The 16,518-nt window shown below is 42.5% G+C and overlaps 1 protein-coding gene and 1 long non-coding RNA gene across 2 annotated transcripts in view; one reads left to right on the top strand and one right to left on the bottom strand.

The window, feature by feature from the left end:
- Window positions 1-16,518, top strand: part of LOC134344129 (uncharacterized) — a 47,176-nt gene that overhangs the window by 11,826 nt on the left and 18,832 nt on the right. The gene's annotated exons all lie outside the window — the stretch shown is intronic.
- Window positions 1,184-16,518, bottom strand: part of LOC134344128 (ethanolamine-phosphate phospho-lyase-like) — a 41,308-nt gene continuing 25,973 nt past the window's right edge. Inside the window, exons 12-13 of the mRNA XM_063043438.1 lie at window positions 8,629-8,723; window positions 1,184-6,342 (exon numbers count right to left, since the gene is read on the bottom strand). Coding sequence (XP_062899508.1) covers window positions 6,157-6,342; window positions 8,629-8,723 — 281 coding nt within the window. The 3' untranslated portion in view covers window positions 1,184-6,156. The remainder of the gene's footprint in view (window positions 6,343-8,628; window positions 8,724-16,518) is intronic.

Below are 16,518 nucleotides of genomic sequence, written 5' to 3'. Positions count from 1 at the left end.
CAATAATAACCCAGCCTTGTCATTTGTAAGCTCACACACACATGGTGCTGACCATTTCCAGCAGCAGTTCAACCACCTGTTCCACCTTCAACTTCGATGGAAAGGGAAACTGTGCAAGGTGTACCAACAGCTAGTTATTTTAGTTTCAGGAAGCATGAGGATTTCCAGCTAAGTATTATTGGAAAATGCAAATGCACACATTGTATTTTCTATGTATTACAGTATTTACTCAAATGCACACATTGTATTCTCTACAATATTTACTATGTAACCACTGTTAGCTCATTAGAAGTATTCACTATGTAGCCATGACTTTTGACCTGTTCACTATTAATTCATGAAGAGAACTAGAATGAAACCAAGTAGAAAGATAACGGTGGCGAGTAAGGTGATGAAATATGTGGTAGTATGTCAATGCAAGACCAATTAAGAAATAACTGTGATTAGGGATGAGAAGACATATGGTCTAAAATGTAAACTAGGACATAATTAAGTTGGGGAGTAAAACAATAGTGGAAAGTCGAGAGCGGATATATTGGTGATATGTAATCACAGGCCAAATGGATATGATAATGTAGCTAAGATAGGAGAATTGCTATAAAAAATGCTATGTACAAGCCTCAACGGGCAGTCAGCTACTAGCTTTCTGATTGTTTCAGCTTTGATTTGCAAATTAAAGTTTAAAACGTTTTGAAGGGTTTTCTGCATCTCCTTGTCGTTTGTGAGAAACGAGAAACCACGACAGTATTTCCAGCTAAGTCCTCATTTCTAATGGCAATTGGCCTGTACGTTGACAGAAATTCCCTTCAAAATCGTATCTCTTCAGGTGATAAATTATTAACTAACCCTATAGCGCTTAGAACTAGTTTACTGCATTTTTATGGTTAGAATATAATAACCAGCCCAAAACTGACTGATATTGAGCATAAGCTGTCCTTTTTTTTTCATCTTGAAGCCCAGGTTGATATCCAGCAAATACAGTTGATGTAAGCACTTCCCTTCTGCAAATTGCAAATGCTTTTAATAAAATGAGCTTGGGGCTGTTTAAACCCAAATGTAGAGTTTTGACCTTGAACGCCAACAATTCTTCCCCCCCCCCCACTGATGCTGCTCAACCTGCTGAGTTCCTCCAGCACATTGTTTGTTCCTAGGAGACTTTTACACTCGGTTTTATCTAATGTACACTGCAACACTGCTTTTGACTGATGACTGCTTCGAAAAGCCCAAAGAGGTCTGTCCATGGGAAGCAGTGCACTGCCTCTGGAAATACCAAGATGCATAATTTCCACGAGAAAACATGAGATGGTACATGACTGATTGGTGTTAAGAGAGGAAAACTAGGTTCAGCACATACTTTTAGATGGCTGCTACTCAAAGGTGCCAAGTATTTTATTACAATTGTGCAGATTTGTTTTACACTATTGCCATCGCAGTGAAGAGAAACAGCTTCAGAAAAATGATCAGAATATTATAGCACCATATCAGAGAAAATTAAAATACAGTAGTTCCACACAAAAAGACAAAGTTGCTGTTATTTTAAAGCTCCTGCTACTTAAATTTAGATGAGGTAGTAGAAATATGAAATATTAATATTGTAAATTATTGTAAATATTAAACAAATGTTGAGCTCTATAACAACCTACCGATGCTCTCCACTAAAATCGAGGCGAGAAGACTGCAACTAGCAGGGCACTGTCTACACCACCCCGAGCTACCTGCCAGCCTAGTCATCATATAGGAGCCCAAGCACGGGAGGATGAACCCTGGGCACCCTCCCAAGACTATGGTCAACACGCTCCTAGAAGACAGCGGCGTGGCTAATGTAGATGAACTGAACACACTGATGAGGGAGAGGGAGAAGTGGAGAGTCCATCATCGTGCCCTACGCCGGCCCCCTAGGCCTGAGTCGACGTAGTAGTAGTAGTAATATTGTAAATCAACAAGCAGACATTTTACATTACAGTCCAATTAAATAGCCACTTATGAGCAAGTTGGAGAAGACTTGACTAATGCAGCCATGCAAAGATCCCTGGTGAGTGAAAGAGTCCTTTGTTTAATATCATTTAGTTACCCAGTTACATACACTGGAGATGGGCTGTTTTACCACAGGCAAATATCACCTTTGGGAAGAGATTATCCCGTTGTCTGAGTGAACAGAGAATTTGAATTAGATTGGTTAGGGTAAATGAGGTGCTCTCTCTATAAACTATTTAAGCACTGAACAGGATAAGATAACCAGAGGGTTTTTTGTTACAGTAAACAATGTTTAAAACTCATTTGTAGTTCATGTGGCAAGCGTAAATCCATTGCAACGTTTCTAAGAAAAGCTGGAACATGGTTGTCATCACTGTACATAAAATATATATGCAATAATAGATAATGTATGGTTGGCGTGATCTCCTGGAACGCAATTTGAATGAGTGGTTTTAGAGGAATTTAAAGATTTCAGTTCCCTGACTGTAGTGGGGTTTGAATTTATTTTGCTGCCCACAGAAAATGGGTGGTATTGAGTTCAACTGAGCTGCACTGAGGCTTTCTGAACAGGGCTACAGAGCAAGTTTGTGTACCATTTTGCTTCTGATTATTTCATTCTCCACATTTCCCTTAAATTTTCTCTTGAAAAGGCATGAATTGCTGAAGATAGCTTAAGTGTAGAAGCTCACGAATCCAATTCTTATGTTTTCTTTGTAACTACTAGCTCTTGCTCCGTAGTTCAAAGGTTGCTTTCTCAATAGAGTTGATTGTCTTTCTGGTCAACAAATGACCTGTATTAGCATTCTGAGATCTTGGGTAAAGATTATCCCTTGTTAAAACAGGGAAATGATAAGTTTATTTGTGAACTATATCTTTAAACTAATAAACAGGAGAACTTCTTCACTGACTGCAATTAATCAGCAAGTTCAGGTCCACAATCCTTTCAAAAGATTATTGTATCTCTAATTTTATTAAATTTTAAAATCATCTAAAAGGGAAGCACATGTGCAAAATGAGGTCCTGGATTGTGTTTTCAAGTTGAGAGTTGCTTTGTGTTAAACAAATACTTACGGCCTGGGCAAACAATGTGAAAAATACATTCAGTGGCCACTTTGTTAGGAACTCCTGTACACTTGCTTGTTAATGCAAATAACTAATCAGCCAATCATGTACCAGCAACTCAATGCATAAAAGCATGCAGACATGGTCAAGAGGTTCAGCTGTTGTTCAGGCCAAAAGTCTCAGAAAAAGAGAAACATTAAAGGTAGAAGTTAAGCTGTTTCCGCAGATGAGTTCAAAGAAGTCGCTGTCAAGTGCCATCATAGCTCTGCCTGCCTAGCAGCTACTCAATGCATTAAAGCACGCAGACATGGTCAGGAGGTTCAGCTGTTGCTCAGACCAAACATCAGAATGGGGAAGGAATGTGATCTGACTGACTTTGACCATGGATTTATTGTTAGCACCAGATGGGGTGGTTTGAGTATCTCAGAAATTGCTGATCTCCTGGGATTTTCACACATAGCAATCTCTGGAGTTTACAGAGAAAGGTGCGAGAAAGGTGCAAGAAATAAAAAGAAGCACTCTGTGCATGGCAGTTCTGTGTTGTTAAGAGCAAGGTCAGAAGGGAACAACCAGACTAGTTCAAGCTGACAGGAAGGCGATGGTAACTCAAGTAGCTACATGTTACAACAGGGGAGTGCAGAAGAGCATTTTAGAATGCACAACGTGTTGAACCTTAAAGAAGATAGGCTGGAGCAGCAGAAGACCACAAACATACACTCAGGGGCCACTTCATTAGATGCAGTACCTAATAAACTGACTACTGAGTGAATGATCCGTACTTTATTTTGAGTAAGTTATCTTCATTATTCCTTGACTTTTCCTGAACTGCTGATTTGGTTGCATCATAGATCAGGCATTTGATTTTAGGTTTGAAAAAAAATTCTCAGCTTTGATGCAAGGATTGGTTACTTGTTCGGGTACTTGAGGAACTGCTTCTGTAGAAATTTGATCACTTAGAAAGCAAATGCATTCTTAAAAAAAATCAAACTCTCTAATTTAGTTTTCAAAACTCTAAAGTTATTTGTTAACCTGGAGACAAAAACCAAATTGTGCAAAAAACTTGACTCAAGTAGCAAGCTAAACAATCGTAACTACCCATGATTCTTTTAAAAACAATTTTAGAAAATCTGCATGAAGGTTTTGTGGCAGTCAGAAGCTTTCATGACAAGATTTATTTTTTAAATTGAAGAGCTTCAGTCAGTGCTTGCATCACCAAGAGCTGTGAACTTGATAAACTACCTGTGTAATTTGAGCCTTGTGTATTTTTAGAGACCATGTTTCAAAATTAAAAATTTCTCTTTGAATACAAAATGTCTTTATATTGTGGAATATACTGTAGTGGCTACTATACAGTAATCCAAAAATCTGAACCAAATACTTCATATACATCTATGGCAACTGGTAAATTTATATAATCAAAATAGATCAAGAACAATGAAAGCTGTTATCAGTGATTGTGACAAGTAGTGGATCAATGTTACAAAAAACTTGATTCAACAAAGTCCTTTGGGGAAGCAAATCTGCTGTTCTATTCCTGACTGTTTTACAAGTAGTTCCAGTGCAAAGGTAATTAGAGATGGAAAATATATGTTGCTCTCATCAATGACGGGCACATCCCAACCAACTAAACCAACAATGTCACGTTCTTGATTTCTGGGGCCAAATGTGATAGAATGCCAGTAATCTGACCGCATTACTGCAACAATATCAGAGGTTTTTGTTGTTAGTAAATTGCAGCTGTGGACAATTGAGCCTTGGTGAGCATAATATTTAAATTCATGCTTCTAGTAATTTGCAAAAGGGAAGTTTTGGATTCTTTTGGCTACTCATGTAAGAATTCCAAAACTCTTCCCATCCAAATCTCACAAATGACAAATACAACAGTTTGATGAAAGGAAATCATAGGTCGATGAACTTGCGCATGGCACAGAACTTAACTCAACAATTTATAGAGAAATATCAGTAGATCCCAAAGGATTTTCCAGTCATTGTGGACTTTGACAGTAAAAACAGAGAAGCTGCTTAGACCGTACGTCTGCAGAGGAAAAGAGCCCAGGGAACCTCTTCCTTAGACCTTAGATCTGCAGAGGGAAAGAGCCCAGGGAACCTCTTCCTTAGACCTTAGACCTGCAGAGGGAAAGAGCCCAGGGCATGTCTTCCTTGGGGCTCTGGTTGACTCAGGATGAGGGATGCAGAGGAAATTCACCATGATGTTGCCTAGGATAGGACATTTCAGCTATGAGAAGGGACAGGAGAGATTGGGCTTGTATATCTTGTTGCAGAAACGGGTGGTTGTTGGTGGCTGGAGGTGGGAGTGGTGAGGTTGAGAACAAAATTATGACACATAGAAAGGTAGAAAGTAAGAAACCTTTCCCCATGGCATAGATGTCTAGGATCAGAGGGATAGGTTTAAAGTGAAAAGTAAGAAGTTTATGGAGGATTTGAAGAAGAACCTTTTCATCTTGTGGGTGGTTGGAATTTGGAAGACACAGCCAAAGTGGGACTTGGACTCTCACAAAATTTAAAAAGCATCTGGATTGGATTGCCCAAGTATAGGAGGCTATGACTGAATACTGGTTAATGGGTTTAGTATTGGATGGATATTGAATGTTCGGACACTATCAACTGAAACTTAATCTGTGCTGTAGGATTCAGTGACTAAGCTGAGTGGTGTGGTTACTCCAACAATGATTCTTTAGCACTTACCAGTAGCATTCCTTGTACTTATACTAGCTCAGGAGAATTGTTCTGTTTAAAGCAACAATTTCAAAAGAAAATAAAAAAACCTTAGATGCTGAATACACATCAGCCCATCTCTAGTGAGTAGGGGACAATGTTCAGGAGAGAGGACTTGGGTTCTTTCCTCCCATTTGGTGTTAACAGCAGCAGAAGGCTAGGATACATTTTGTGCAAATTGGCCAATGGGAGCAACCCTAGAGGGAATTTTAAGGAGATAATAGTCACCATGCAAATTAATTAAAATAAAAATATTTGTTAAAAACCTGAAGGTTAAGCAAAACTCTGTCTAAGTGTGACTAAATTGTGCAAAACATTTCATGTGCAACTTGATTATGACAACATGTTTGAGGGAAACCTCGTTAAAACAGAGAGGTAGGTAGATCATGTCTTAAACTTTTGCGTGGCACAGTGTCGTTTGTTGTGACAGGGACTTGGTCGTTGCCCACAAGCAGTTCTGTTAAAATGGCAACCATCTCCATCTAGATTCTTTTCATTCGGTAAGATCTCGCTTGTGTCCAGCTCTTTTGTACACCTGTCGCCCACCTCGGGAACGTTGGTTGGAGCAATCTGTTTTTAAAACACAAATAGGCAAGTGATGAACCAACATGCTTTTAGTCCTGCACAGCTTACCTGGGAGCAAGAAGATGTACAAGAATAACACTGAAGAGGAACTAGGCCCCGTATGCCTTATCAGAAGGGAGAGAGATTCTGTGGAGAAAGGTTGTGCAAGACCCAACAGGGGACTGAGAAATCCCACAGCATGGTAAATGAGAAGGGGCGGTGAGTTATTGCAGTATTATTTCCAGAACAGAAGAGTAAGCCAGCAAGCAGGCTCATTATTGAGACACGATTATGTGTGGTTTAATTTTGGGGTATATTGGATAGGATAGAGGCAAAAGCTGCCTAAATGCAGCTATTTTCCTCTCTTCCCTGCTCAGCAATGCATTCTAATTCTCTCAGCAGTCTCCTGACCAAGTCCAATTCAGTCAACATGAGCAATGGATTCCTCGGTGCAAAACTACATTACATCATGTATTTTGCTACAATGGTAGGAGTTCAAATTCCCAGTATGCTGCTTTTTATTGGATCTTACAGACCATTACTGAAGCTAGGAAATTAAACATTGCACTGAGAGAATCCTTGACAGAAAGTGATAAATGGGTTTACGCCACCCTGAGAAGGGTGAATGTATGGAAGGCAGCTGGTCCAGATGGAATACCTGGCTGTGTGCTCAGAGTCTGTGCAGGGCAGTTGGCCAGGGTCTTCACGGACATTTTTAATCTGTCCCTGGCCCAGGCAGTTGTCCCCACAAGCTTCAAGATCGCCACCATCGTGCCAGTGCCAAAGCATTCCACTGCCACGGGTCTGAATGACTTCCGTCCAGTTGCACTCACCCCCATCATTGCAAAGGGCTTTGAGAGACTGGTTCTATCACATCTGAAATTCTGTCTGCCCTCTACCCTGGACCCCCATCAATTTGCCTATCGCACCAACAGGTCAACAGAGGCCGCCATCTCCACGGCACTTCACTCTGCCCTGACCCACCTGGACAGCCCCAACTCTTACGTCAGAATGCTGTTCCTTGACTTTAGTTCGGCATTCAATACTGTGATCCCCTCCAAGATGATCGCCAAACTTTGCCAGCTTGGTATCAGTGTATTCCTCTGCAATTGGACCTTGGACTTTCTGACTAATGGACCCCAATCAGTTAAGTTAGACAACCTCTCCTCCTCCACTCTCACCCTGCACACCAGCGTGCCTCAAGGCTGTGTGCTGAGCCCTCCTCTGTACTCCCTTTTCACCTATGACTGCGTTCCTGTACATGGTTCTAACTCCATAATCAAGTTCGCAGACGACACCACTGTGGACGGCCTGATCAGAGGGGATTAACGAAATGGCCTACAGGAACCTGGCCGTGTGGTGTGCCGACAACAACCTGACCCTTAACACCCAGAAGACCAAGGAGATCATTGTGGACTTCAGGCATGCTAGGAGCCACACTCCCGTCCTCATCTACATCAACGGAGCTGTAGTGAGCATGTATCAAGCTTCAAATTCCTTGGTGTCCACATTTCTGAGGATCTTACCTGGTCCCTGATCATCACTCCTCCATCCTGATCAAAAAGGCGCAACAGTGCCTTTATTTCCTGTGGAGCATGTAGAAAGCTCACCTCTGTCCCAGGATACTGACGGACTTTTACCGTTGTACCATTGAGAGCATACTCACCAACCACATCTCAGTGTGGTATGGCAATTGTCCCGTATCAGACCGCAAAGCACTCCAGCGTGTGGTGAAAACTGCCCAGCGGATTATCGGCACCCAACTGCCCGCCATTGAGAACATCTACCATAAACGCTGCCTGGGCAGGGCGAAAAGCATTATCAAGGATGCATGTCACCCTAACCATGGACTTTTTACTCTCCTCCCATCCGGTAGGTGCTACAGGAGCCTCCGCTCCTGCACCAGCAGGCACAGGAAGAGCTTCTTCCCTGAGGCTGTGACCCTGTTGAACCTCACATCACAGCACTAAGCAGTATTGCATCCATATCGTACTGTCTCAGTACTTTTATATTTGTGTGCTGTAGCATTTTTTTTATTCGCAGTTATTTTGTAAATAACACCATTCTTTGCATTTCTGGTCAGATGCTAAATGCACTTCATTGGCTTTGTATCTGTACTCGGCACAATGACAATAAAGTTGAATCTAATTTAATCTAATCTAAACATCTTTTGTCTGATACAAGATTGAAAGGGAATAATCTGAACCAATGTCTAATGGGTTATAGTAGGTTTAAATTCACTTTGAACAAATGATTGTTTTCCAAATGAGAAAGTGAACACCTTGTACTTGCCTTTCTCTTGCTGCCCCGAAGTGCCAAGGACACGATATTTTCCACTGGATTGGACTCCCCATTTGGAACTCTCGCACTGGTCTTTCTCTCAAGATCTGCAAACACCAATGGAAGAAAAGATTATTCAGTTTACAAACATTAGGAAAAAAACACACATGAAGATACTAGCTGGTCCATCAAGCTATTCTGGAAATGGTATATTTCACCCAGCTCTTGGGAGAAAGTAAGGATAAGTGTCTGTCTCTGATCAAAGGATTGTATTAATCAACACTGCTAGACCTTTCAACAACCCAACTCTTGTTAAGCAGATATCTTCCAATTATATACTGCCCCTTTGAAGACCTGCAATGCATTCACACTCTTTTCATGAAGGGAACCTGTTAATGATCACTGCCTCTATGAAGAATTATTTCCTGGTACTGAACCATAATTTTTCTTTATCTTGTTCTGCCAGTGATATTCATAACCTTGTAATTAACAAAAAAAAACAATATAATCTTTAAAATCCTCACCAACAAGAAAAAGTATTGAAGAAACAGATACTTTGCTAGTGGGATTCGATTTGGAGAGCCATTACCTAATGGTACCTGAAAGGAGGTAGAGTTTGTAACTAGATAAGTTCACAACACAAATATTGTGATAGATATTACCGAAATGTGGTTGGTTATGGTTGGTTACTGAGGCTAAGAACTGAAAATTTAGGAGTTTTTTACATTTAGGGAAAATGGGAAAGGGAGAAGGGGATGACTTGTCTTCATTAATGAAGGAAGGGATAATTGCATTTTATCAGATGCCCAAAATGTCTAACCTGCTTGTGTGGAAATATGAAGAAAGGGTAAGAAGTTATTGGTAGAGGTATTGTACGAGCAATCTAACATTATCTGCATATAGGCCAGAATATAAATCTATAAGGTTTTGTATGTAAGGTGCTGCAATAATCATGTGTGAGTGGTGAATTCAGGCTTATTGTCACTAACATAAATTGTGAAATTTAGTAGTTTTGTGGCAGCAGTACAGTGTAAGACATAAGAAATTATTATGTTACAAAAATAAATAAATTATGTAAAAGAGCAATAATGAGTTAATGTTTATGGACTGACTGACTGTTCAGAAATCTAACGGTGGAGGGAAAGAAGCTGATCTTAATACATTGAGTGTGGGTCCTTCGGCTCTTGTACCTCTCTCTGACCGTGGTAATGAGAAGAGGGCGTATCCTGAATTGGTGAGGTGTCATCAATAATGGATGCTAACTTTTTGCGTCACCGCATTCTGAAAGTGTCCTCCATGTTGGGGAGGCCTGTGTCTGGGATGGGTTTGGCCGAGTCTGTAACCCTCCGCAGCCTCTGCACGTTGCTGCCTCCATGCCTCCATATCAGGTGGTGGTGCAACTGGTCAGATGCTCTCCAAAGTACACCTGCAGAAACTTGCACAAAGTCTTGTTGATATACTAAATCTTCTCAAACTCCCGACAAAATAAAGCCTCTGGCCTGCCTTCTTTGTGATTGCATCAACGCGCTGGACCCAAGATGGAAGCTCTGAGACTTTGACAACCAGGAACGTGAAACTGCTTTCCTTTTCCACTGCTAACCCTCAAAGGTGACCGGTGACTGCCCCGCCCCAAAGTCACTGGTCTTGCTGACGTTGAGTGCCAGGTTGTTGCTGTGACATCACTCAGCCAGCCGATCTATCTCACTCCTGTACATGTCCTGATCGCCCTCTGAGATTCTACCAACAATAATGGGATCATCAGTGAATTTTTAGAAGGCAATTAAGCTGTGGGCAGCTCCTGGTCACAAGTGTAAGTAGAGTAGAGCAGTGGGCTAAGCACGAATCCTTGAGCTGTATCTGTCAAGGATGAGATGTTATTACTGATTCACACCGACTGTGGTCTCCCAGTGAGGAAGTCGAAGTATAGAGGGCCATGATCTGAAGCTTATTTATTAGTGCTGAGAGTATGATTGTGCTGAACAGAGAATCTGAATCAGAATCAGGTTTATTACCACCGACATATGTTGTGAAATTTGTTGTTTTCAGCAGTAGTACAACACAAGGCAGAACAAGATCACACAAGTTAGACAGTGCCCGCTGTAGTCCTGTTATGGCAGCTGGTAAATTGCAGTGGATCCAGGATCTTGCTCAGGCAGGAGTTAGTTCTAGCCACGTCCAACATCTCAAAGCACTTCATCACAGTAGGTGTGAGCGTTACCGGGTCATGGGCTTTTGAAGCAGCTCACCCTGCTCTTCTTGGGCACCAGTATGACTGAGGGCCTTTTGAAGAAGATGGGAACCTCTGACTGCAGCAGTGAGTGGCTGAACTCGCCAGCCAGTTGGTCAGCAGAGATTTTCAGAACCCTGCCAGGTACACGATCAAGGCCCTGATGCCTTGTAAGGGTTCACAATCTTGAAGGATGTTCTGATGTCCAGCTCTGAGTTGCCCAGTGCTGTGGGGATTCTCTCAGATGTAGGTTATTCTCCATTTCAAAGCACGCATAAAAGGCATTGAGCTCATCCAGGAGCGAGCATCACTGCCAAATTTGTTATTAGGTTTTGCTTTAAATAGGAGGTAATAGCATGCAAATCCCTTCACAGCTGGTGTACACATGATAGTGTCTCTAACTTCATATAGAATTGCCATTTCAGTCTCACAGTGGGACTCTGTAGGTCACACCCAGACTTCTTGTAGGGTCAGACGTTGGTCTGGAATGCCACAGATTTAACCCTCGGCAGGCTGTGATACTCCTGGTTTGTCCATGGCTTCTGGTTTGGGAAAACTCAGCATGTTCTTGAAGGTGAAAAACTTGCTTACACAAGCGAGGACGAATTCTTAAAATGTATTTATGCTGGTTTCTTAGAGCAGTATGTTGATTAAGACTATTTATATGTGTAAAGACAAAGGGTTAAGGATCTTATGTACAGATCTCTTGAGGAAAGAGTAATCACAATGTGCCGAAATTTTAAATTCAGTTTGAGAGTGAGAAGCTTGGGGCAGAAACTTGTCCCAAACCTCAAAGCAAATACAACAGAATACGAACTGACTAAAATGAATTGGGAAACCAAGCTGAAGGATAAGTCATTAGACACTGAAGGAGATATTTAATAAATCTCGGCAAAGCTGTTTGCCAGTGAGAAAGGAGGCTCTAAGGGAGCTAATAGCCATGCCTAAACTACCAAAGTTCTATAAACTTGCAAAGTTCAAAGTGAATTTCTTATCAAAGTACATGTATGTCACTATATACAACCCTGAGATTCTTTTTCTTGCAGGCATAATCAGTAGATCCAAGAAACAGAACAGAATCAATGAAAGACCGCATCCAACAGGATGGACAAACAACCAATGTGCAAAAAACAATAAATTGTGCAAATACAAAAGAAAAAAAGGAATGAATAATAATAAATAAATAAACAATAAATATTGAGAACATGCAATGAGGAGTCCTTGAAGGTGCGTCCATAAGTTATGGGAACAGTTCAGTGATGGGGTGAGTGAAGTTATCCCCTCTGGTTCAAGAGCCTGATGGTCGATGATGTGAGTCTTGAGGCTCCTGTATCTTCTGATGGCAGCAGTGAGAATAGAGCATGACCTGGGTGGTGGGGGCCACTGTTGACGGATGCTGCTTTCCTGCGATAACCTCCAAGTAGATGTGCTCAGTGGCAGGGGAGCCTTTACCCACGATGCACTGGGCAGTATACACTACTTTTTGTAGGATTTTCAGTTCGAGGGCTTTGGTGTTTCCATACCAGGCCATGATGCAACCAGTCAAGATACTCTCCACTACACATCTATAGAAGTTTGTCAAAGTTTTAGATGGAATGTTCAATCTTCACCAACTCCTAAAGAAGTAGAGGTGCTGCTGTGCTTTCTTCAAAATGGCACTTACACGCTGGGCCCAGGACAGGTCCTCCGAAATGACAACACCAAGGAATTTAAAGTTGCCGACCCTCTCCACCTCTGATCCCCCAGTGACGACTGGCTCGTGGACCTCCGGTTTCCTCCTCCTGAAGTCAATAATCAGCTCCATAATCTTGCTGACATTGAGTAAGAGGTTGTTGTTATGGCAACACTCAGCCAGATTTTCAATCTCCCCCCTGTACGCTCATTCATCACCACCTTTGATTAGGCCAATGACAGAGGTGTCAAGAGTAAGCTTAAATATGGTATCAGAGCTGGGCTTAGCCTCACAGTCAAAAGTGTAAAGTGAGAAGAGCAGGGGCTAAGCACACAGCCTTGTGGTGCACCTGTGCTGATGGAGATCATGGGGGAGATGCTGTTACCCCCCAATCTAAACTGAAGGAATTGAGGATCCAATTGCACAAGGAGGCATTGAGGCCAAGATCTTGAAGCTTATTGATTAGTTTTGAGGGTATGATAGCATTGAATGCCGAGCTGTAGTCAATAAAAGGCATCCTGATCTTTGCTGTCCAGATGTTCCGGAGTTGAGTAAAGAGCCAGTGAAATAACATCTGCTGTGAATCTGTTGCTCTGGTAGGCAAGTTGGAGTGGATCCAAGTCACTTCTCAGGCAGGAGTTGATCTGCCTCATCACCAACCTTTCAAAACATTCCATCAGAGTGGATGTAAGTGCTTCTGGATGATAGCCATTGAAGCAAAGGATGATATAGCAATTATAAAGAAGGAAAAGATGTTGTATCAGAGTTAAGTAGTGAATAACATTGAGCATCATGGTAAAAAATCTGTGCATATACTGTACATAAAAAGGGGTTAAAATAGTTAAACAACTGTCCCCTGGAGCAGCGGTCCCCAACCACTGAGCCGCGGACCGGTACCGGGCCACAGAGCATGCGCCACCGGGCCGTGAGGAAGCGATATGATTTGGTCAGCTGCACCTTTCCTCATTCCCTGTCACGGCCACTATCAGCCATTACGCATGCGAGGTCGTGACCCGCGCGTCATCTGTGTCAGGGCGGGAAGGTGATCAACTCCTCGAGCTTGCAAATGACGACGGGCTGAAAAGTATGTTCGACATAACATCTCTGCTGGCATTCCGGATCAAAGTCAAGGCTAAATATCCTGAGATAGCCACGAAAGCACTGAAAACGTTGCTTCCATTTCCAAAATTTTTCTGCGAAGCGGAGTTTTCTGCAATGAATGCAACAAAAACTAAACTGCGGAATAGACTGAACATCAGGAACCCCCTTCGAGCATTGATGTCTCCCATCACTCCTCGATAGGATGGTGTTGTTGCAGGGAAACAAGCCCAGGGCTCCCACTGATTCAGCAATATTGGTGTGTTGCAATGATTTTATATATTCATACGGGGAAAATATGTGCTGTGCGTTTAATATCCAAATATTACTTAAAATGTTATGATGCTATTGACTTATAAGTGACCTATATAACCATCTAACAATTACAGCACGGAAAAAAGGCCACCTCTCCCCTTCTAGTCCGTGCGGAACGCTACTCTCACCTCGTCCCGCCGACCCGCACTCAGCCCATAACCCTCCATTCCTTTCCTGTCCATATACCTATCCAATTTTTCCTTTAAATGATCATATCGACCTGCTTCTGCCACTTCTACTGAAAGTTCGTTCAACACTTACTTCAATTGACTTATCATTATATCCATGTGAGGAAAATATGCGTTCTGTGTTTAATATTAAATTCGTTAGATAAACCTTTTTAGAAACAAAATTGAGTGTATTACCCACTTATCACCTATATTCCGGTAGTGATTAACACCCACCGCCACAAACAGAATCGCCAAAAAGGCTTGGGGAGGTGGGGGGGGGGCGGAAATCGGCGGGTCACGACGCGTATGCGCATTGGTGCCCGCGCAAGGCTTCATGGTCATTGTAGTCTTTTGGGTAAACAACGCATTTGACTGCTGCTCTTGTTCGTTGGCAACCCTACTCCCCCCCCCCCCCCCCCCCGTCGGCCAGTCCGCAAGAATATTGTCAATATTAAACCGGTCCACACTGCAAAAAAGTTTGGGGACCCCTGCCCTGGAGGATGAGCCTGTGGAGGTAATAATTGAAAATAATGTAATAGAGATTCTAAGTAATCATTTCATTACAATCTTCATAGCAGAAGACAATAAACAATAACTGAGCATAGAAAGATCAGCATTTAGCACTGCCTTCAGCATTAAAATTGTACAAGGCATTGGTAAGGCCAAATTTGGAGTATTGTGTACAATTTTGGTCACTGAATTCTAGGAAAGATGTCAACAAAATTGAGACAGTACAGAGAAGATTTACTAGAATGTTATCTGGGTTTCATCTCCTATGTTACAGAGAAACATTGAACAAGTTGGGTCTTTATTCTTTGGAGTGTAAAAGGTTGAGGGGGAACTTGATAGAGGTATTTAAAATTATGAGGGGGATAGATAGAGTTGACATGGATAGGCTTTTTCCATTGAGAGTGGAGTAGATTCAACCTAGAGGACATGAGTTAAGAATTAAAGGGCAAAAGTTTAGGGGTAACATGAGGGGGAACTTCTTTACTCAGAGTGATAGCTGTGTGGATCGAGCTTCCAGCAGAAGTGGTTGAGGCAGGTTTGATGTTGTCATTTAAAGTTAAATTGGATAGCTATATGGACAGGAAAGGAATGGAGGGTTATTGGCTGAGTGCAGGTTGGTGGGACTAGGTGAGAGTAAGAGTTCGGCACGGACTGCAAGGGTCAAGATGACCTGCTTCCATGCTGTAAATGTTATATGGTTTTTCAGAAACAATTTTACCAAAGAAAATAATGGTATCAGAAGGCCAAGTCTGGTAGCCTATATACTGGGGTCTTAAAGAAAGTGGCTGCAGAGCCAGTGGATGCTCTGATGGCACTAAAATTACTCGGGTTCTGGGAGAGGTCCTGGAGGATCGGAAAACTGCAAATCTTACACTACTGTTCAAGTAAAATGCGGGAATCTAATTAGCTTAACATTAATCACTGGAAAAATGTTGGATCCACTGTTAAGGTGTTAACTGCGGGTTAACTCTCCCTCACAACTACACCTCCACAAAGTGCATCGAGCTGCAGCTCCTTAGAGACTGTGTTAAGGAACTGGAGTTGCAGCTCGATGGCCTTCGCCTCATACAGGTAACTAAGGAGGTGAGAGACAGAAGCTACAGGGATGTAGTCAGCCCTAAGTGGCAGGAGTCAGACCTGGGTGACTGTCAGAAGAGAGAAGGTGCATAGGCAGGCAGTGCGGAGTACCACTGTGGCCATCCCCCTCAATAATAAGTATGCTGCTTTGGATACTGTTGGGGCTGACGAGCTAGTTGGAAGCAGCAGCAGCCAGGTCTTTGGACCTGAGTCTGGCTCAGTGGCACAGAAGGGAAAGGAGGAGAAGAGGAATGTAGGAGTGATAGGGAATTCCATGATTAGAGGAGCAGAAAGCAGATTCTGTGGACATGAAAGAGACACCCACATGGTATGTTGCTTTCCGGGTGCCAGGGTTGGAGAAGACTCGGATTGGGTCCACGACATCCCAAATGGGGAAGGTGAACAGCCAGAAGACATGGTGCATATTGACACCAGTGACATAGGTAGGGAAAGGGAGGAGATCCTGAAGAGAGAATACAGGGAGTCAGGCAGAAAGCTGAAAAGCAGGACCTCCAGGGTAGTAATCTCTGGAATGCTGCTTGTGCCACGTGCCAGTGAGGTTGGTTTGGCAAATGAACGTGTGGCTGAGGAATTGGTGCAGGCGACAAGGTTTCAGATTTCTGGATCATAGGAATCTCTTCTGGGGAAGGTATGACTTGTACAAAAAGGACAGGCTACACCTGAACTTGAGGGGGACCAATATCTTTGCAGGCGGGTTTGCTAGAGCTGTTGGGGAGGGATTAAACTAATTTGGCAGGGGGGTGGGAACTGGAGTGATAGGGCTGAGGATGGAGCATTTGGTGCACAACTAGATGCAGTGTATAGTGAGGCTG

This window comes from Mobula hypostoma, chromosome 3, assembly GCF_963921235.1.
Source record: "Mobula hypostoma chromosome 3, sMobHyp1.1, whole genome shotgun sequence".
Classification (NCBI taxonomy): Eukaryota; Metazoa; Chordata; class Chondrichthyes; order Myliobatiformes; family Myliobatidae; genus Mobula; species Mobula hypostoma.
This window is presented reverse-complemented; position numbering and strand designations above follow the sequence as displayed.